We start from the raw sequence: 22,276 nt of genomic DNA, 5'->3' as shown, positions 1-22,276 counted from the left end.
AGCCGACTGGGGGTCCACAAGAGGGCACTAAAGGAGCAACCATGCATGAACTGCTTGGTTGCTCTGAAGATAACTAATAAAACGGTAAAAACAAATGTATTTTCATCATGTACATAAGCAAAGATTGTATTTACCATAAATAAATAGTATGCTTGATTACATACAGGCCTTATGCAAGCATACACAATTTAAATGTATGCTAATTTTGTCTCTTTTTTTGTCTCTCGAACATGCTATGATAGCCTATGCTTTGCTGTCGAGCGAGCTAGCAGGCATTTAGGCACATGGCTGGGGCTGGTGGGTGGCTCGTTAGAAAAAAAAAACCGTCTGCATTGGGAACCCCGGGTCAGACGTTCAGCCGAGTGGAGACACAGTCGCTCCCCAGAGGAAACGGCCGCAAGACGCTAACAACAGCAGCTTGGTGGAGTGTCCCCTTGAAGCCCTCTTCAGCCCTGCTCCACACACTCGACCTGGCCACGCTTTGATTACCTCTCCGGTTGGTGGCGATTCATAACAAACAACAGCTACAGGTGGTCCACTAATGACAGATGGCAGCTGGGTCCACAGTGGAGCGCTACACCCTTCAGGCCCGTTCTAAAGCAGCTTTACGTCCGGGGGTCCAGATGTAGCAGGGGTTATCCTGGGGTTTATGGGGGATCAATGATTATCACATGTGGAAAAATATTGAATTAAAGTGGGATTGCACAGGCCTGCGAGTAATTAGCTTGACCTATGGCCCGCTTTCTGTGATATGTTCTCCCTTGTATCGGCGCTACTACTACTAATTAATTACTAACCATTATCCCTCTTGTGTGTATAAAAAGGGGGGAAGGGGCTTGAGGGAAGAATCGGGAGTGCCAGCCTGTTGAATCCGACCAATGGCGGCGCAGCACTCACAATATATTTGTAAAAGACATCAAAATGATGGCTGTGACCCCCGGGGGAGGGGGGCTGGCGTGGCACTGGCACCTTGTGTCACCTGACAAAGCTTTTTTAAATACAAATTTGAGGACAATGAAAGGAACCGGAGCAATTTAGTGAAAGGAATGGAAATGTCAGCGGCATCAATCACAATCGAGGCAGACCCTCTCCGCTGTATCTAACGGTCTGTTTAGCATTCAAATGCCAGCGAGGGCCCTAATGGGGGAGTAGAGCCAAACGACACTCAGTTGGGCTGCCAGGGAGCAGGAAACAGCTCTGCTTAAACACAGAGCTGCCGAGAGCTATTGCTCACCTGAAACAACAAAAAAATATATAACGCGCTTTCTTTTCGTTGTCAAGTCGGGACGAATGAGTGAAGGTTGGCAGATCTCGGCTGTGTGCTTTTATATTGGTTGTCAGACGGGTGTAGAGTGTCGAGAATTAACGGCATAATGTATGTGAATTGGATCTCATTAAATGTACGTGCAGTTTGGTTAAGTGGCTAAAACCAGGACTGTGCAAAACATTGTAAATATTCGAATAGCGCTCTTAACCTTTATAAAATATATGTGAAATTAAAAGGTTTTTGTAATAAGCAGTGACCTGCATCTCAATTCAATGTGTCATACAGTGAATTGAGATGCAGGTCATTAAGGGAAAGCAGGAAAAAGGCTTAAGGACGCCTCCAAATAAACTCCCATCGTCTCGGAGTTGACCCCCCTAGACAGTACACTATCCTCCCTGCAAATAATACCGTATTATTAAGTGTTTTTCTCCTATCATTGTCAGGGTAACAAAAGCCTCATAATGAATATGTATTAATCAGGTTGGTCTCATTGAGAATCGCTTTTACAAGAGAAAAATACAAATGGAATTAACACACCGTCGGTCTGAATTATGCATGTGAAGATCCCCATCCTTTTAGGTTAGAACCGTGTTATTTATATATAATTGTTTTGGTTGTGTCCACTTTGAACAGGGCTCATCCTTCGACGTGCGGACTTGCTCTCAGCAGTGGAGGCCAGAGCTGCCTCCCCTGGCCAGCTCTTCATTGTGCACTCTGCTGGGCAGCTTCCTCTGCCTTTTACCCCCAGCGTACCACAAAGCAACCCAGGGATGATGTGCTCTTTCTGGGAACAGTTCCGACCGCGCGGCCACAGAGGGGTCTTTGCTCCACACCATTGTTTCCTTTGGAGAGCCATAAATGATACGCGGCGCTCACGCAAGCACACGCACACACACACACACACACACACACGCACACACACATCCACACAAAGACACAACACACACGCACACACAGACACACACACACACACAGACATGCACGCAGACACAAACAAACACTCCTTTAAACACACACATGTTAACACAAACACACACAGAGACATACACTCATACAGACACACCCGAACACTCACCCACACACATACATGTGAGGCACGTACAATACATTTTTAAAAAGTCACACAGTCTTTTGCTCTCTTACATACACATGCCCGCACACAAGCTCCAACGCGCACATCCAAACACACACGAGCGCATAGACTCAAATTCACAACCACAGTGGTTCTCTGAGCGGGGGGAAACAAAGTCCCAGCGAGATAGCTCTTGTAACATTTTCCACCTTTTTCAATTTACCGTTGGCAGGAAATACCATCGCACACGCCCCTGTTGTCTTTCGGCAACGGTGTGCCGAAAATCGACAACACAACCTAAACAAACAAAGCGACAAAACACCCAAGTGATTATTCCAGCAGCCGCCTCATGACTTAGTAAACGAGGATATCTGTCAGTGTAGCTTCTGCCGCCTTTGTTCTGTTCCCACACCATCTGTCACCCTCCTGTGTTCCCCCGGAAATCAGTGAGACTCAGTCGTCGACACCGGGGGGAGGTCACCCTTGTAAATAACCGTTTTGGGGGCTAAATATCCCGCGCTCGTTCTGAATCCGCCTGTCATAACTTCAGGTGGTGAGCACGAGTGGTAAACCTTCTCCCTCTAAGTGGAGGACGCCTCCTCTGACCTAGCAGTCGTGGAGAAACGAGCAGCTGATGGTCTCTGAGTGCGGCAGGGGCGTTGTGACCTACCAGTCACAGAGCTCAAAGCGACCTTCTAAGAGCAAGTGGAAGAGGAAAGTTCAGACCCGTCTGTCACGGAGCAACAGGCAGACTGTCTTCTCTCAGCGGAGGATAGACGTTTAGACTTACAGACGGCCTAAGAGTATGGACCCACTGTTCTATATAACTGGAGTATGGATCATCGACTAGCCTCTTCATCTAAGAATGGTATGGCTGATTACAATTTTGGGGATTTTGTTTACGCTTTTATCCAACAACTGAGTCAACAGCCAACTCGTTTGGAGCAGTCAGTTAGGTGTCTTGCTAAGGGACAACACGTATCTAGGAGGAGCCGGGGATTGAACTAGCGACCTTCTGGTTGCCAGCTGACCCGCTCTACCCCCCTGAGCTACTGCCACCCCCCTTGTAGGTAGTTGTATGCTCATGGCCAATCTCACCTTACTAACAGGGGGTATGGACCATCTGTCCTATCTAAGGGGAGCATGGACCATCTTACCTATTTAAAATGACTATGGATCATCTTCTCTATCTAACAGGAGTATGAACCACCTGCTCTATCTAACAGGAGTATGGACCGTCTGACCTTTCCAACAGGAGTATGGACCGTCTGACCTTCCTAAAGAGGAGAATGGACCATCTGCTCTATCCAAGAGGGGTACGGCCCATCCTCTCTCTCCGAGTACAGAATGAACAATCAGACCCACCTGTCATGTAGCACTTGGTCTCCTCGTTGTTGCTCAGCGGGTTGTTGTTCTTGAACATGTAGAGGTTGAAGGGCACGATGTGGTCGCTGTTAAGCCGCGCCCACACCTCGTGGTCGGGCGTGGTCCACCGGCCCGCCATCACGTCGTAGTCCCGCCGGCCCATGTGCACCAGCCGGCTGAGTGGCTCGTACAGCCCGCCCTGGTAGCCCACGATCACCTGGAAGCTGGGGTTGGTGTCCAGGTAGACCTCGCCGAACGCCGTGTACAGGATCTGCTTGATCATGAGGCCGGCGCCGCTGAACACGGCCAGCGGCGTGCCGATGTTGTCGCACGCCACGTAGAACTCGTCGCCGCTGTTGAGCTCCATGGCGAACAGGTGGCCCTGCAGGTCGTAGTACAGCGAGGTGATGTCCGAGCTGGTGTGGTTGTACATGTGGGTGACCCGCGTGGGGCTGGACAGGTCGGCGTAGAAGAACTGCAGGTGGTGGCCCGCGCTGCTGCGGCTGGACACGCGGCGGCCCAGCCCGTCGTAGCGGTAGCGGATGCTCCAGCCGCTCACCCGGTTGTACACCTTGGTGAGCAGTCCGGCCGAGCTGTACTCAAAGTAGTCGTTGCCGCGCTGCTTGAGGAAGCCGTCCTCGTCCACGCGGTACAGCACGTCGCCCAGCCGCGTGATGCGGTCGCGCGGGTCGTAGCGCAGCGGCGTGAGGCGCCCCGTGTTGCCGGGGCTCAGCAGGTGCAGGTTGCCGTTGAGGTCGTAGCTGTAGCGCCACAGGGGCTTGTCGTTGATGGACACCGCCTGCAGCTGCCCGTCGGCGTCGTACTCGTAGGTGTAGCGCGTGGTGTTGGCGTAGGGCCCCACCTTCAGCTCCTTCACCACCACGCGGCCCATGTTGTCGTAGTTCACCATCATCCAGTACATGAGCGAGCGGAAGATCTCGTACTGCACCTCCTTGACGCGGCCGTAGGCGTCAAAGTGCTTGGTGTGCGTCATCACCGCCGTGGTGATGATCTGGTTGATGTCGTAGTAGATGACGCCGAACTTGCCGAACTGCTCCGTCTTGCCCGACACGTCGTCGTAGCGGTACAGGTCGATGGGCATGGGCGTCTCGTTGATGACCGCCTGCATGCTGGTCACCCGGAAGCTGTTGTCGTAGACGTAGTCGAAGCGGGCGTTCACCATGCCCTCCTCGCTGAAGCGGAAGATCTGCCGGTCGATGAGCGGGCCGATCTGCCGGTAGCGGATGGTGCAGGTGAAGCCCTCGCTCTGCAGGTTCACCGTCTTCAGCATGCCCGACACCTCGTCGTAGGAGAAGGCGATGCGGGTGGTGTCGTACAGGATCTCCAGCAGCTTGTCCAGCTTGCCGTACTTGTAGACCACGCGGCGGCCGGTGCCCAGGTAGGTGGTCTGGAGGAGCTGGCCGTCCTCGCTGTAGTCCTGCAGCACCGAGGCGTTGCCCTCGGGGGGCCGGTAGGTGTTGCGGTAGTAGCCGATGGAGCGGGTCGTCTCCAGGGTCTGGCGCGCCACGTTGGGCATGGTCACCGACGAGAGCCGGTCGTTCTTGTCGAACTCGAAGATGTACTGCCGCTGGCTGTAGAGCAGCAGCACCATGGACTGCAGAGATAGAGAGAGAGAATGCCGTTACGACCGCTCGGACCGTCTTCTGGACGCAGCGACTGCTATTTGGCAGTACAGCGGGGTTCGCGCATTTCATCCGAGAACATTGTACTTCTTGGAAAGTCTTTCATGCTAATTTATTTAATTTGTTTTTTTTATGGATTTATTTGTTCACATACCAGATTGCCTCTCAATAAAGAAACAAGTCGCAAGTGAAATAATAACCAATTGTGCGTATCTTAAACACAGCAATTACATAGCGAAACAATTTCACCAATGAAATGTATAAACAACGTTCAACATAACACTAAGTAGCTCTTAATGAGTTCAGCTTGTTACCTACGTAGCTCGTACTCAAGGAAATAAGGCACAATAAACTTCGCAAGATTATTATTCCAATGCACTTTCATGGCAGACCACAGAAAAACTAATTTATTATCAAAAGCATTACTATTTATTTGATTATGATTATAAAACTGTTTATAATTGTTAATTTATTATTTATGTTTTAATTATTATAATTATTATTATTATTATGATATGTATTTTTAATATAAATAATATTGTTCTGGTTATATATTGATAATTGCTATTATTATGATTATAATTGTTATTATTAGTATATTATTCAAGTTTTAGTAGTAGCAGCAGCAGTTATAATATTGTTTGTATTATTTTTCAAAGGGTTAACGTATTAACACTCCAAATTCATTTCCATATTAAAACTAAGCTGTTGATCCTCCCATGACACATCATTTCCTGAAGGGACAGCTCCTTATTTCCTGTCTGTCGGATCCTTTGAACCAAGCAGCATGAGGGACACGAACACAACACGGTAAAATGGCTGCCACAGTCAGTGCACTTGCATGCCACAAAAAACGCCATTAAATTATTTCTATGGCTGTCACAACGGGCTGCCAGCATCTTAGTGCATGGCTTAAAAGAGGGGGCTGACTGCTAACTATTAACAGGGTTACAGCTGTTAAGACACAGCATTGAAGCCTTTTACATTGGCTGCAACGGTCTCGCCTTTAATTAGCAAGCCTCAACTGACATTTCTTTTGGTTCATGTCATTTTGGCTATTTTAGGCTCTCCCACCATGTTGAGACATTGGGATCAATCCCAGCCTTTTTATACAACATCTTATGGCAAACACATCTTAACGTTACGACGCCTCTATCCAGTGGAGACCGCAGTCTGAAATAATAATAATAATCATAACCTTTGTTTGTTTAGCCCTTTTCAAAGGACTTTTACATCAGATAAGCCGGTAGACAGTTAAGAACATGATGGGAGAGATAAAGTAAACAGTGAGCTTTATGCACTTGATAAAATAACAAATATAAACAGTGTATAGGTACAAATAATGTTGATTGATGAGTTTAAGATAAGCAGGAGAAAATATAACCAAGATTAAATTAAATCAGATAAAACAAAAAACAAACATGATTGGCTCGGTGAAGGCTAATTATAAGCTTAAAAAGTAAAATGTTGTATTTTTTAGAGACTTCTAAAATGTCCTCGGTCAAGATTCCACAGGGAGCCTCCACAAAAAGAAAACTTTTTGGATTGTTAAACATTCTATATGGCCTTCAACTGCTGCTCTACAGGTGCAATACATCTCTAAAGAATCAAACACCTTGTCCTTAACTTCTCAAGGTTGATGTAGCTCAAAGAATTCCTGTCTGGGATCAATAAAGAACCATCTTAAATTCTCTTATGACACCTTGTACAGATTGGAGCAGCTCAAAGACTTCCTGTCCGGGATGGATAAAGAACTATCTTATCCTACCTTCTCTAGGTAGGTGTAGCTCCATGATTTGCCGTCGGCAAAGATCTGGGAGGTGATGCGTCCGTTGGGGTCGTACTCCATGCGCACCGACATGGTGCCTCTCTGGATCCCAGCCACGTGCCCCCCCGGGGAGTAGGTGACGTTGACGCCGTTGAGCCGGCTGCTGGGGGCCCAGAGGGTGGGCCGGCCCGCCTGGTCGTACTGGATCCTCAGGGTGAACTTCCGGTGGTCGTCGTACACCTTCTCCGTTCGTGTGATCCGGTCGAAGTCCAGCGACAGCAGGTTCCTATTGTGGACCTGGAGGTGGTACGAGGGATAGAGGGAGGGAGGCAGAGAGGGGGGGGGGGGGGGGGGGGCGAGAGGAGAGCGAGAGTGTGTAAGAGAGGGGGGGGGGGCGAGAGAGAGAGAGTGGGGGACGAGAGAGGGGGGGCGAGAGAGAGAGAGGGGGGGGCGAGAGAGAGAGAGAGAGAGAGAGAGAGAGAGAGAGAGAGAGAGAGAGGGGGGGGGCGAGAGAGAGTAAGAGAGAGGGGGGGCGAGAGAGAGTAAGAGAGAGGGGGGGCGAGAGAGAGAGATTGGGGGACGATAGAGGGGGGGGAGAGAGAGAGATGGACAAAGTAGGAGAGAGGGAGAGAGAAAGAAAGAAAGGGAGAGAGAGAGTGGGGGAAGAGAGAGGGGGGGGGGCGAGAGAGAGAGAGATGGACAAAGTAGGAGAGAGGGAGAAAGAAACAAAGAAAGGGGGAGAGGGAGAGAGGGAAGAGGAGGAGTGAGACAAGGATAATGGGTAATAACGACTAGTGTGGTGTTTACCAACCTTGGACTTTAGGTGTACCACCAAATTGTAATATGCAGACGGTAAAGAATTGATAGATACAACTGCAGTGACTGCGCATGGAGTGTCAGGGCCCTCTTTATGCGCAACATTACCGCAAGAAGGCCATTGCCAGCGGGTAACAGTGGAAAGAAATGGTCACGCTGCAGCAACGCTGCTTATGTGGGCTGTATGTTATTTAGCCACCACAATTTTCTCAAAGTGTAATTATAAAGCAACAACAAATTATCTCAAAACATCAATGTCAACCATTACATTATAAAACAATTGATTAAATGCACAAAGCAACACATTTTGGAAATATCACATTATAAATGTGTCCTAAACTTGAATAAAAGCATGTTCCAACGTGTGTAGGCGTAGCACAGGTCGGAAAAAATGTTTCCAACCTTTTCTAGGAACCCGTTTCTAGCTATGAAAATGTTTGCGACCCCGACTTCTTCCATGGCTGGACATCTGCTTACACAAACATTGTTTAAACCCAAAAACGAACTGCCCGTTTTTGTCTCACAGCCAAAAGGTTCCCGGTTCGAACCCCAATGTCCGTAGTCTGAACTGTAGGCATCCTTGAGAAAGTAGCCTCACAGCCTCTCTGCTCATTAATGACCTCAAGGACAGTGCAGTGTTATCATCAAATATCAGAATGAAAGTAAAGTACAGTAATCAGTTGAATGAATGGGATTTTTTCGTGCCCATCTCTCTTTTTTTGCGGTGAGACCTTGGAACGGGAGTTTCCATCATCAAAAATGTATTTTCAAATTGTTCTCATAGTTGTTTTTGTATTTTGGTTATAGAAAACCTTGAAGTCACGGAGATAACAAAGTGTTGCAGCTACAATAATTACCACTCTAACCACTTTCCTTTGACTTCCATCCAATCCTGAGTCTGTCTGCCTTTTCAAGCTCAGAATCGCCGCGCCCGTTGATCATTAAAATCATTCTGAGCACTTACAGAGGAAGAACCACCAAAGAACGTCTGTGATTTTTGATTTAGCCAATTTCCACAAATTGGAAAAGGGCTGAAGGAAAAAAAAAAAGAATCGATTGGCGCCGGGGAGCGACTGATGTCGGAAGTTTGAGGCGCGTCGAAGCCTCGCGTCGCTCCACCGCCGCCGCACAGACGGGGGCTGCGGTCGATGTGAACTCAGCGGGCTGCGTCTCCCGAGGGCCGCCCCCCTCCCCCCCCCCCCCCCCCCCGTGGTGAGGGCTGTGATCGGGGGCATGTAGACCCCCACTCTCTGAATGGGGTCCGTTTCCCCAGACATCCATGTCGAGGTGGACAGGATGCCGGTGACTGACCCCCGCTGCTCTCTCTCTTTATTCCTTCATCTCTCTTCCGGCGATTCCCCCGACGGGGAGGGGGGGGGGGGGGGGGGGGGGGGGGCGCTGGCTCTAAACTCCGGCAGGAAGGAGGTCTTACGTGGCCGGGGCAGACCCTCCCCTTTCCAGGCCATCTGCTCGATCGGAGGGGAAAATGTTGGTGGAGAGAACCACAGACTTTAATTAAACAACCTCCAGCCCCTTCCTATGCACCACCATCACACACACACGCACACACACACACATTCACGCAAACAAATTCACACACACACACGCACACTCACACCAATATACACAGATATATCTGTGTATATATATACATAGAAATGCACACAAGCATGTGCATATACAGTACACGCACAAACATCACCCACACAACCCAACACACAGACACACAGACACACACACACAAACACGTACACACACACACACACAACCTCAAAACACACACACACACACACAAACGCGCACACAATCACAACCTCAAAACACATACACACACACATACACAAAGACACAGAGTGTGTGTCTCTGATTAACCTGCATGGGCCTCTCCAGGTTCAGAACCAGCTCCCTTGGCAACGCCTCAGCAAGCTTTAAAGCAGCCCCTAAAGCTAATGCTGGCTGCAAGCCAGAGGCCTGCTGGGGGGGGCTGCTGGGGGAGGGGCTGGGGGGAGGGGAGGCCTCCTGGGGGAGGGCTGGGGGGAAGCGGGCCATCAGGCTGTACAACAGCGTCGGAGCCCGTCAGCCTACACTTCAGAATAGGATCTACCTCCTTCTAGTTCCCCCTTTTAATATCTAAACCCACACATTGGTTTGTTGAGTTGTTTATTCTTTATAGATGACATGATATGTTTCGTCCCCGTCTATTGTACTACGTATTTATGTTTTATCACATTGCGTTTTCGTTTGTCATATCCTTGGCACCTCTACTTTTCACCTGTCTACCTCCTGCCGGTAAACACCCAAATCACCTCGTCTGGGGATCAATAAGGAGTCATCTTATCATGCAGGGAGCAGGGAGGGTATCGGCGAGGGGCGGGGGGGGAGGCCTTAGTGGGGTGCGTAGGGCGTGGAGGGGAGGGGGAGGAGGACGTCGGTGGGTGTGTAGGGCGTAGACGGGGAGGAACGACCGGGGGGTGCTATAAGGGTATATGTTGGGGGGGGGGGCTCAGGGTAGAGAAGGGTAGCCTCGTAGGGGTAGGGGGGGCTACAGAGAGACGCCGGGTATTCCACTCGGTTTCCCCAGCGCGGCGCGCCCTCTCATCTGTGAAGGGACAATTACACCGCAGCCAATTAACGTCAGCGGGACCTACTAAGAAGATCACTTTACCCTCGGAGCCAGAGCCGCCTGAAGAGCCCTTCTCCCTGCGGGGGGGTTTGGGGAACGAAACTAGCAATTTGAGCGTGCTGAATGACAGGGGGTGTTTAGGGGAGGGGGGACGGGCCCCCCCCATGGGGTCCCGTGCGGGCCTCTTAACCAGGGCACCGCCAGTCTTGCGAGGAGAGAACGAATGGTAAGCAAAGTTCTCCACACGAGCGAGAGACCTGGGCACCTCTCATGAACTGCAGGGGCAACTCTGCGGTGGCGCGTTGAAACCTGTGGCGACTGGTGTGGCCACAGGTGTCAACATGAGGAATAGACCGCCCCGAGTCAATTACCCCAAAGTCTCTTAGCTGCAGTCCCCTCGCAGCTGTAGCCACTGTATACTTGGTGGTTTACCACCGAGTGTGAGGTTGATGAGCCATTACCAACCATTTATAAATAGAGCCCTTTAGTGACATCACACAGGGGAGTGTCGCACCCCAGATGCACGATGGATAGATCCGCCTACAGGTCGACACGGGCCGACTTTAGCAGCCGGAAGGTTGATCTATCCGTCATGCATCTGGCGGGCTACACTTCTGCTTTTGAGTCGACACGAACGACCGACCGACCGACTGGAGATTGTGGAAGCATGGAGGTGGGGTTGATTTAGTGGTTGGGTGGGCAAGATGCCCTAACCCCTACCTGCTGTTTAGCAACATAACACAAGATGAATCTAAAACAAAAAGAAACATCACTCTAAGTCCCCTCGGATAAACGGCCCCTGCAAAATGACCAAATAGGAAGTCGAAATATATGGCGAAGGATCTTCAATCGTGTTTTGCCGAGAAAGTGTATGACGGAAGTGGATATTAAAACGGCCGGGAGAGAGATCCCTCTTAATATGCGGGACGGTTGGTCGGGCCACGGGAGGTGTGGTGGTGGGGGTCCAGGCTATAGTGGACCGGCAGATACACCCCTGGTGTGTTAGAGGAGAAGGATGAGGATACGGCTGACACGGGGGTCGCTGAGCTGTGAGAAAGCTCTTACAGCTCCCAGCTCTCGGGAGGACCCAGGAACCCACTCAAGTGGGAATTATTTTAAATTGGACAGGGCCGGCGTCAGGCAGATCTTTACGCAAGAGGACGTGCGTGGAAAGGAAGGGAGGTAGTTAGGCCACACTCCAGCAGTTCCAATCAGGGCTCCATTAAAAAGAAACGTTACTCCTGTGAAAATAGCTCCAGTAAAAAGGACCTCTTTAGCCAGACGATGTGCCCAATACGCCGTCACAAAAGTAGCCCCCCCCCCCCCCCCCCCCAAAAAAAAAAGCAAATCTTTTTCGTCGGTTTTCATTACCAATCAAACGCACACTCAGTTAAGTTCACTCCCCCGGTTTAATCTATCATGATATATGAGAGCTGTCTGCTGAAATCACACCGACGCTTCGTTTCTTGAACATACTTAACAACCCGCCGTGCAGTGGGTATGTCAAAAACCGGCAAGTGATACTTCACGTCCTGTTTCCACACACAGCAGCTTCCTGCCTCTGCCTTTGTATTCCAGGCTGAGCGCGCAGCTCCACAAATCTGTGCCTTGGCAGGGAGCGGAAGACTGTACTGTTACATTTGCACAACTACTCCAGCTGACAGCCTTCCCTCCCCCCCCTCCCCACCCTCGCCGTTACCATGGAGACGGACACCGTTCCTCGGCGCAGAATACATTAGAAGTCCTCGCCATCACCGCCCCCTCGGCCCGGCGGCGCCATGTGTCGTTGTGGCGATGGGTAGACCGAGGTACATCAGATTACCTCGCCTGGCTCGGGGCCAAGCGAGCACGCACGCACGCACGCGTGGCGTATCGTACCGTGTGCGGTCAACGAGAACCATCTCAAACACAGATGCCCACGGAGGCCTCACGCACATGTGCTGAGCACAGCCACTGAGGCGCCGCGCCTTCTCTGTTACACACGCTTACCCACACAGACACACACACACACACACACACACACACACACACACACACACACAAACTCACGCAACTCCCAAAAAGACACACACACATATTGACACATATACATCTGGACACACACGCACATCGTGACACATGTATGCACTCATGCACGCACAAACACACACACACTACACACATAGTGACACACACACACACACACACACACACACACACACACACACACACAGCTGCTGAGATTCCCATACATTGCAAACCGAGTGGCACAAATGCACACATTTCGATGCCACATGAACGCACACACTGCTGCTGTTTCCCATACCACAAGCACGTACACACACACACACACACACACACACAATGTAAGACAAACACACTTGGGGCGATACATTCTGATCCACATCAATACACACTCACACACACACACACACACACCAACACACACACACACACACACACAGCAACACACATCCACACACACACACACAGGCAGCCACGCACATAATATCACTTGACGTGCCACTCAAGGTCGCTCGATGATTTCAACCGCACTCATCCTTCTGCTCATGTCATTAGTGGAGCACCCCAGCCCCATCCTCCTCCCCCCCCCACCCCCCGGGGGGGTGGGGGGGGAGGGTCTCTTGCGGCTCCATACATTAGAGGCTCCCACTTGTAGAGGAGCGACGCAACCATTAAGTGAACAGCCCATCACGCGCTAAATGGCACCTCCCCCATTAGCGTTGTCTAGCGGAGCATATGGAACACGAGTTCAACAAAGGGCCCCGCGCGACGCGTTTACCGCTGGAAAACAAAACACACGACAACAGCTCCACGGGCCAATTAGTCTGAACTCCCGCCGCAATATCGTCGGGTCTCGAATGATGTGGGGAATCGTTTAATGGCCGCGCGAGCGGAGGCGGGTGGCGTTTCCTTCAGCTCCGTGCAGGAACACAGAAACGTAGATGTTGACGTGAACGTAGAAAGAGGTGACACCGGATATGTCACCTGTATTCAGTGCACTGCTGCACTGCTGTTTGAAGACACTGCGATCCGCGCTGCAGCTGGGGAGAAACGTTGTAAATCCAAGCGATCTGTGATACTACATTATCAGGTAAAGGAACGTTCTTTTCCCCCCCGGTATCTCCCCGCCCGGCCTGGGCTCTGGGCGGGCGTTGCCGACCGAGTCGCACCGATTGACCTCTTGGGTTATTGCTTCTCTGCGGGTCTGACAGCTGCAGTGCTAAAACTGAACAGCAAACCATTTTATTCCCCCGGTCGCCGCCCGTCCGTCCGTCCGTCCAGAAGACAGACGTCAGTCAGAGCTCTGGAGGAGACGAGGAGCAGGCACTTTGAAACGTTAAGGTTTCTGAGACAGAGTTGAGGTGTTTAAGGCGGTGGGGCTGGTGGTGGTGGGGTTCTATCGGTTCCTGGTGACTCAGTACTCAGGGCTGGTGACTGATTTTTAACCCAGGGGTTGATGACCAGACTGGGGAAGGGCCAACACCCAATTCTTCTACAGCCTCGTGGACACACATCAAAAGGGAAGCTTCCCCCAGGACGCTCACACCTTAAATGTCACGGTTATATCAGTTAGAAACCTGAGGTACCGCTCAGAACCGATGCCTTCACGGCTCACTTACCTTCTGAGGGAAATACTTTTTTCTGTCTGACAGACACCGTTCGTTTGCTTCTTATTTTCGATTCATCAAATCACTGAAGACTATTTCCGGAGATTAAAGGTGACATATTGTGAAGGACACCTTGAAAGCGAAAATGACTTCATATATTTTAAACCGTGTGTGCTCTGAAACTCTCAGATCCCCAGCTGCATCTGGTGTCTTGAGTAATATCTGGTTTTACTTTGTTGTTCTATATATTATAGGTTTTATAATAAGAGATGGATATGCTTTTCATGACAATTGGGAGAAACATGATGCATACAAGTATGCAATACTGTCTATGAAGTTGTATAACAGTAGTGTAGTACTGGTTCGTAGGTGTTACGGATCATCACCATGGCAACGGTAAACACAAGGTCAACCCTGGTCAACACGACTCAACACCAAAGCAAAACCTGGTAAACTCTAAACTCTAAACACTAAATATTGTTAAACCCTCCTTATGAGGTCACGGCCGTGTCACGACCGACACAAAACAAGTTTCAATTGTACAACCAAAATAGAATTGTATCCTATATGCAGCAGGCGGAAAAATACAGCCACCTTTAGATCAGGCTCCTTGTGCTTTGCTCTGTGGAAAATGATTTAATCCTAGTATTTTAGTCTTGTCCACTGTTGTGTTTGATTCTCTATATTTCTGGGTTGCACTAAAAATATAACGCAAATTCCGCCCTCTGTGCCCTTTGAGTTTCACCCTGAGTATCGTCACCACAGCAAGAAACGGTACACTGTACGATTGCATCATCATCGCTACGGCAACACACGGTGAAACCGTACCGTATGCATCATCATCGCTACGGCAACACACGGTGAAACCGTACCGTACGCATCATCGTCGCTACGGCAACACAAGGCGAAACCGCACCGTACGCATCATCATCATCATAGCCACGGCAACTGACAGTGAAACCGTACCATACGCATCATCATCATCATCATCGTCATCGTCATCGCTACGGCAACACTCGGTGAAACCGTACCGTACGCATCATCGTCGCTACGGCAACACAAGGTGAAACCGTACCGTACGCATCATCATCATCATCGCCACGGCAACAGACAGTGAAACCGTACCATACGCATCGTCATCGCTACGGCAACACTCTGTGAAACTGTACTGTGTGCATCACCATCATCGCTACGGCAACACTCGGTGAAGCCGTACTGTGTGCGGTACCGATGGCTCGGCCCGGTTCGGCGAGCGCGCCCTTACCCGGAGGCGGCGTCCGTACACGGTGACCTGGCCGCGCGCCTGCTCCTTGCGCTGCCGCCACTCCACCAGGTTGAGGCCGTTGTCGATGGCCAGCGTCACGTTCCTCCTGCTGACCGTGGGGTTGACGGTGCCGGCCAGCAGGTGGGGCTCCGTGTGCAGGGACACCTCCATGCCGTTGGCCAGCACCAGCCGCAGCGAGCCGTCCAGCCCTACGTAGTAGCTGTTCCTCACTTGGTCTGCGAAGGAGGATCAAAAGAGAGGGGGTGGAGACGTGAGAGGGGGTGTGGTTGTCAGACGGTCTGGGGATGATGTCACTTCAGCGTCGGTTGCATGGGTTGAAAGCAACGTTATAAACGCTTTAATAGTCCTGATGGAGACTAAAATGCATTATTGTTTTATTACATGTTAGTATAAATAGCCCCCCCCCCCCCCCCATGATACAGCAGCTTCTAGGACAACAAACAGCAGATAACAACACTGGGTTCTAGTTGAGGGTTAGGGGGGGGCTAGGGCCATGTCTAGGGCTCAGGGTTTGAGGCTGGGGCCCACTGTTAGCGCTTAGACATAGCTTCCGCTCAAACCGCTCATCTATGAACGACCTGCCCTCTTACAACAACAACAACAACAACAAGAACAACAACAACAACAACAACTCCTCTGACTTAAGACAAGGTCTTCCAAAACCTCCGCCCTGTATTTCTTCTGTAGTCGTGGACGGGCAGTCCTTGCTGATGGTTAACCACTACAGTGAGCCTGATTATTCACACATGGGGGCGGGCCGGTGTGTGTGTGTGTGTGTGTGTGTGTGGGGGGGGGGGGGGGGGGGGGGCACTGCATGTTTGCACTTTCTTAAGTGAAGTTAAAGGACTAAATCAAATATTCATCTCGGGGGAACACAAACATAAAGTCGTATGAAATGGCTGCTCAGCAGAAAGGCAGCGGTGGCAGCCGTATTTAACCGGGAGGGGGACCGTGTTTCTTCCCTGACAACGTGATCGATATAGCAGAGGATGGGGGGGGTGGGTTTCCGAGCACTGTCGGAGTAAAGTTTTACAGCTGCACCGCCCGCCCAGAGCGCTGGGGAATGAAACCTATCAAGGCGGCGAGCACGCGTACTAGCCTGTAGCCCGGATAGCCAGTCACACACGCACACACGCACACACACAAACGTACACCTGTACACAATCATTCATAAACACTCTTCTTAGACACCCACACTCACAATCACGCGCATGCACGCGCGCACACACACAGAAGCACACACACACACACACACACACACACACACACACACACACACACACACACACACGCACACGCACACGCACACACACACACACACACACACACGCACACACACACACACACACACGCAGGCCGGTGAGTCGGTTGTCCCCAGGTGAAGGCAGGCTGTGCTGAGCGCCAGCCCGGTTGACTAATGTAACCGGGGAACATCTCGTGTACATTCATCAGACAGAGGCACTCCCTCTCTCCTCTCCTCACACACAGCGACAGGCCAGGGACCCTCTGCCCAGCACACCACTCATTACCAGCAGCCCAAAACTAATGACTTGTCAAACAAGCCCATTAATTCATCGACTTCATTCAACAACGGGCAAATATATAAATGAACACGCGGATGAATAAATAAAACCTCCCCAAACCGGTACAATGTACACGCTGCAGTGCCTTCTGGGAAATCCTGACATGTACCGTAGTCGGGTGGGGTGTTTAGCCTTCCCGTTCTTGTGTTTTGTTTGTTGTTTGCGGAGGTTACGTCTAGCGTTTTGTTGCCCTTTCCTTGAGTGGAGGGCCTGAAGATATGTGACGCTGCTGGGAGCCGAGGGATTGTATTGGTCGGAGGTGGGTCTGACCTTACATTGGCCCATACCCCTGTCCATCACACAGACACTTCAGGGATTGGTCAGTCCTCTGGGACCGAGCGGGCCAAGAGGAAGCAATATTGCTGAACGGGGAGTTGGCAGTAATGCGCTCGTAAAGCGTTGAGCCCCCGCGACCTGAGAAACTGCAATGATGTTTGAATGCGCCGACGTGATCCAATCAGAAGAAGGCCAATCGAATCACTGGAAGGGAGCTTGACCGAGAGGGTCGACGTAAAAAACCCAAAAACATATCCTCCGACCTCTGCACATTCCCCCGTGCAAGCTGTCGCATTTATCTAGGACAAAGAGCATAGACTGTCCATCTTTATTACTTCTTTGGGCCGTTCCTACTCTCATCTAAAAAAAAAAAAAATGTATTTTTAACTTTTACATCTTTTACACTTACGGATGTTACGGACACCCAAATCTCCCACCTCGGAGCAAAGCAAAGTACCGTTGTATCACACCTCCTCTTAGCAAACAACAGCAGCCCACCGTCTGCAACGCGTCGGGCGGCCGGGGGGGGGGGGGAGGGGGCGTTCATGAGGGGTATAAAGACCAACCAGAGGACCTCAGAACGCCGCGGCGGGTGTCCGGCGATCACTGCGCTGCGTCACGTTTACAATGCGGACACCAGGTGAATTAATTAGAGGAGCAGAGCGTCCGGGGCGCCGGCCCGCCCCCCCCCGGAGCAGATGTCCCGGACAAGGTCAGCCGCGCGGGGGTGACCGGGGCGACCCGGCCGGCCAGTCAGCCGGACACCGGAGCTCTGCTTCTTGCGTTTCACAGCTGCCCCCGCGCGGCCCGGGAGAGGCCAGGGCGGGGCGGTGCGGATGTGGAAGAGAGCTCTTTGGAATCAAACGGTAGACTCGGCGAGAACTGGGGGCAGGAGGAGGAGGAGGAGGAGGAGGAGGAGGAGGCGGAGGAGGAGGAGGAGGAGGAGGGGCAGGAGGAGGAGGAGCAGGAGGAGGAGGAGGAGGAGGGGCAGGTGGAGAAGGATGGAAAAATCGTTACAATCTTTTAGAAATTGAAGGAGGGCTGCTGAGTTCAAAGCTATGAACCGGTAATCAATACGGCAGCTGGTCAGGCACAGAACAGGATATCAGAACGCCCGAAGAGGCGGAGAGTAAATCAGAGAGAGAGAGAGAGAGAGCGTGAGCGAGAGCGAGAGCGAGAGCGAGAGAGAGAGCGAGAGCGAGAGAGAGAGCGAGAGAGAGAGAGAGAGAGAGAGAGAGAGAGAGAGAGAGAAGGGGTTTCGATGCAGCCTCTGACTGCTAGGGTCTGATTGCGTTTCCTAAAGCCCCGACATTTCCTCGTGGGCCCAACAACGTTGTTTTATGAATTGGCCTCGGAGACAGAAAATCAATGTGTTTTCATATTGGTAAACGAAGTGTACACGACTACAAAGAGTTTGGAGGGAACATTCGGAAGAACAGCAAACAAGCAGTTTTCACAAGTCATGCACCCTGCACCGGGAAATCACCTCAGCGCAACGTGTAGCCTCACAGCTAATTGTGAGACGGAGCCTCTGCACGGAGCGCAAAGCCCGGTGTGGGGTGAGGCTTTGTTTACGGGGCGGCTATAGAGAATCAACCAGACGGATGTCATGTCAGCTGCTCCTGCAGCATTAAAGGATTCAGAGCTGACGGAGTGGACTGCAGGTCTGGGGAGGTGGGCAGCAGAGAGCGGGATGTGTGGGAGGGAGTTGTCAGTGCACTTGGCGGTGGTAGACTTTATCGGTATGTGTACGTGGTAGCGATGTTGACAAGGCAGACACCATCAGGTAAGTGCAAGTAAACACACTGGATAATAACAGACGTTATCAGGTCAAAATTAGGTTATAATTTGAACGCAATTTTGTCTCCTACAAATCTACAGATTTTTAAAAAAAACAACAACATCCTCGTTCTGCGCAGATCTCATGAGCCTTATCACGAGATCCCCATGAACATTGATCCACAAAAAAAAGTACATTCATTAAAAAGCAAATCCCAAAAAACCCACTTCAAAATCCAAACCCCACCACACCAACATGAGAGAAGTCTTCCCCCCTGATGGGATGGCGAATGAATCCACTCTATGATCCGAACATGATCACCGGTCCCCAATACCCAGTCCGACACCAGATACGGGACCCTTCTGGCACTCCGAACGGTTCCGGGGATGGGGTTGGCTCACTCAACCCCCCGGCCCTCCGGAGGCTGCTTACCCTGCATGAGTGTGTAGAAGGTCCCGGAGGCGGACAGGTTGGTGGTGATGGTGATGTCCTCCTTGTTAGAGCCCTCCGCCTGCACCCGGACGCTGCTGTCCATGTCGGAGCGGTAGCTGCTCACCCTGCCCGTGGGGTGGGTGACGTTGGTCAGGCGGCCGTAGGAGTCGTACCTGGGAGACAAGCGGAGGGGTAAGATACTGCTACTGAGCTGGTTGGCGGAAGCTTTTCTCCAGTTTTTCGTGAATGAGAAGTTGGGGGGGGGTTTTGCATCGCGCTCATTAATCAATACGTCAACTTTATTTGTATAGCACTTTTCATACAAGCAAATGTGAACACAAAGTGCTCAATCGCGACCTCCCCCTCGTGCCCATCCATACCCAAAGCGATAATTTTCTGAAAATAAATAAAGGGACAAATAAGTTGTTTAATTAAAGGCCTGAGTAAAAAGGTTGGTTTTGAGTTCGTCCTTAATAATATCAACACTCTCTGCGGCCATCAGGTCATCTGGCAGGATGACTGATGATGACTCATGGATGACTAGTAGATAGAAAGCAGGTTTGGGGTTTGACATCGGAACATAACCACTAGACGTTTATGGCCCTGCCTATCGTACAAACAAACACGCAAATGGGAGTTGATCTAACAGTTTAAGCCCTCAGAAGCTACTCTAAATGTCATTCATGGAATTGTTGCCTCACAAAGAGCCAATCTTAGCATTTTATGTGTTTAAATGTTTTCCAAATCACTTAGTAGGTTTATTTCTCTATATATGCTGTTTAAGTCTTTTAGCGGGCCTTGGATTGCAGGTTCTTCGCTAATGTAACCAAATAAGGGAGAGCATCAGACAGAGGTCACCCTGGCTGGCAGTTGATTGCGTGACTAATGACATCAACAGGCACTAAATCTTCAGCCATCCAGACGCACCGACCCCAACACCCTGCGTCTCACTACAGGGGACGTCATCCCTACAGTTCGGGGGTTTAAGTAAGCCCTTATAGTAGCGCTTAGTCCGCTTTAACTGTCGGATGTGTGCATTTACACATCTAGGTACTAGCATAAATAATTCAACGCAAAAGAAAAAGCTGACAGGTAATCACAAGCAGGACGAGGGAAGCACACACCCCTTCGCTCTGAGAAAACCACTTATTAGTCTGGAAGATTAGTGCTATCACCTCATCTCATTATGCAGCCGAAGGAAAACGGCGAGTGGTGAAGTGAAGGGAGCACCACGGAGAGAGAGAGACGGCATCGTGCCCGGCCCGTGTGCTAGCGAGCCGCTTCACCACACACACAAACACCACTGGGCAGATTGTCTCATTTCTCTGAGAGAGAGCGCACGGGCGCGGAACAATTTGAAATCCTTCAGCTTGTCAGGGGGGTTCAGAATGAGCGAGCGGTACATTACTTGAGCATGAAGCCCATTACCTGCGCGGTGAATACAGAGTGGAGGCTCGTCTCCGGCTCGACGCTGTCTGGCTAGCGTAATGAAACCCCGCTAATAAATGAGAGGACTGGGAGCCGCTCGCGAGGTGTTTCCTCTAAGCATTCATCTCTAATTTTCAATATGGGAGAGGAAAGGATATCGGCGGAGGAGTCCTCCACCAGCGGATAAATGTTATCTGATACCGCGCTCAGCCCCGGGATGCGTTGATGTGTGACCCGGGCGTTGTGCATCGCCGTGACGCTTACGGGTGCTAGCGAAAATCCAAAATAGCAGTGGAGCCGTTTTTTATCTCCAGCGTTTGATTTCCCTCCATTATGTATCTCATCGCTATGACTATTGTCATCCCATCGGAGTATCTCCCCTCCATTGTTCGCACGACGAGAAATGTAATATTTAGCTTTCTGTAAACGGGAGCGCCAGCCCCCTAAGAGTTCTTAATGGACCCCGCCGACTGTACCCCCCGTCAACGCCGCCGCCCGACGCCATCGCATGCTCAGACAGTCCCCTGAAAAACCCACGGCATTCCCAGCGCCTGCACACACCCCGAACAATGGAGCCAGCTGCCCGGAAAGAAATCTCATTCCAAGGCAATACAGCGTTTTCCTGGCTTGATCACTGACCCAAACTCTGGGGCGTCTCAATTAGGGCCTTGAGCAGGAGGCTCTCCCCTTCTCCTCCCGGGGACTATTATCTGGCCTGCCCCGGACAAGAGGCGGTGCAGGGGGGTAGGCCGATGAGCGGTCCGGGAGCAATTGTTCTTTCCCCCTGGATAGCCGCGAGTCCATTTGGATTGCATCACCTCCGGGTCAGGCGCCTGCTGTCTGACCTTTCACATAGGACGTCGACCAAGGGCCGACCACGCCACGCGTCCGCTCACCACCGCTCCTCCCATCAGCCCCCCGTTGTCCAGCCTCACTTCCTGACTCCCACCAGCACAGCCTGTGCCACAACTCTGCTCTAGAATCTTCTAAATAGGAACGTACAATGACCCATATCTTCTACTTCTTTCCTTCAAACCTCCCCTGCTCCTCCTGTTTGACTAATCATGCTAACGAGGACAGACTGCTCCGTTGGGAGCGTTGAGGGAAGTGATTCTATGTGAGTCACATATCGTCTCAATGACAGAATCAATGGAATCATTTGACGCTTAAGTTCAGAGCATCAGAAGGTTCTTCGCCGCTGCGAGCGCTCGCCCGCGTTACTTAACAATTGCGCGACGGTCCGGCTAATTACAAAATTACAATCCTCCCGCCTTGCTCGTATCATAAGACTGATTAGCTTTGCCGGTACCCTCGAGCCTCATCTCTT

General features: G+C 51.0%; 1 protein-coding gene across 1 annotated transcript in view; it reads right to left on the bottom strand.

Annotated features, from left to right (window-relative positions):
• tenm4 (teneurin transmembrane protein 4) overlaps positions 1–22,276 on the bottom strand; it is a 174,785-nt gene that overhangs the window by 6,783 nt on the left and 145,726 nt on the right. Inside the window, exons 14-17 of the mRNA XM_056610354.1 lie at positions 19,522–19,694; positions 15,430–15,665; positions 7,116–7,412; positions 3,705–5,319 (exon numbers count right to left, since the gene is read on the bottom strand). Of these exons, the coding sequence (XP_056466329.1) occupies positions 3,705–5,319; positions 7,116–7,412; positions 15,430–15,665; positions 19,522–19,694 (2,321 nt within the window). The remainder of the gene's footprint in view (positions 1–3,704; positions 5,320–7,115; positions 7,413–15,429; positions 15,666–19,521; positions 19,695–22,276) is intronic.

This window comes from Gadus chalcogrammus, chromosome 16 (genome assembly GCF_026213295.1).
Source record: "Gadus chalcogrammus isolate NIFS_2021 chromosome 16, NIFS_Gcha_1.0, whole genome shotgun sequence".
In the NCBI taxonomy this organism is placed as follows: domain Eukaryota; kingdom Metazoa; phylum Chordata; class Actinopteri; order Gadiformes; family Gadidae; genus Gadus; species Gadus chalcogrammus.
The sequence above is the reverse complement of the archived record's forward strand: the minus strand, read 5'-3'. Positions and strand labels throughout refer to the sequence as shown.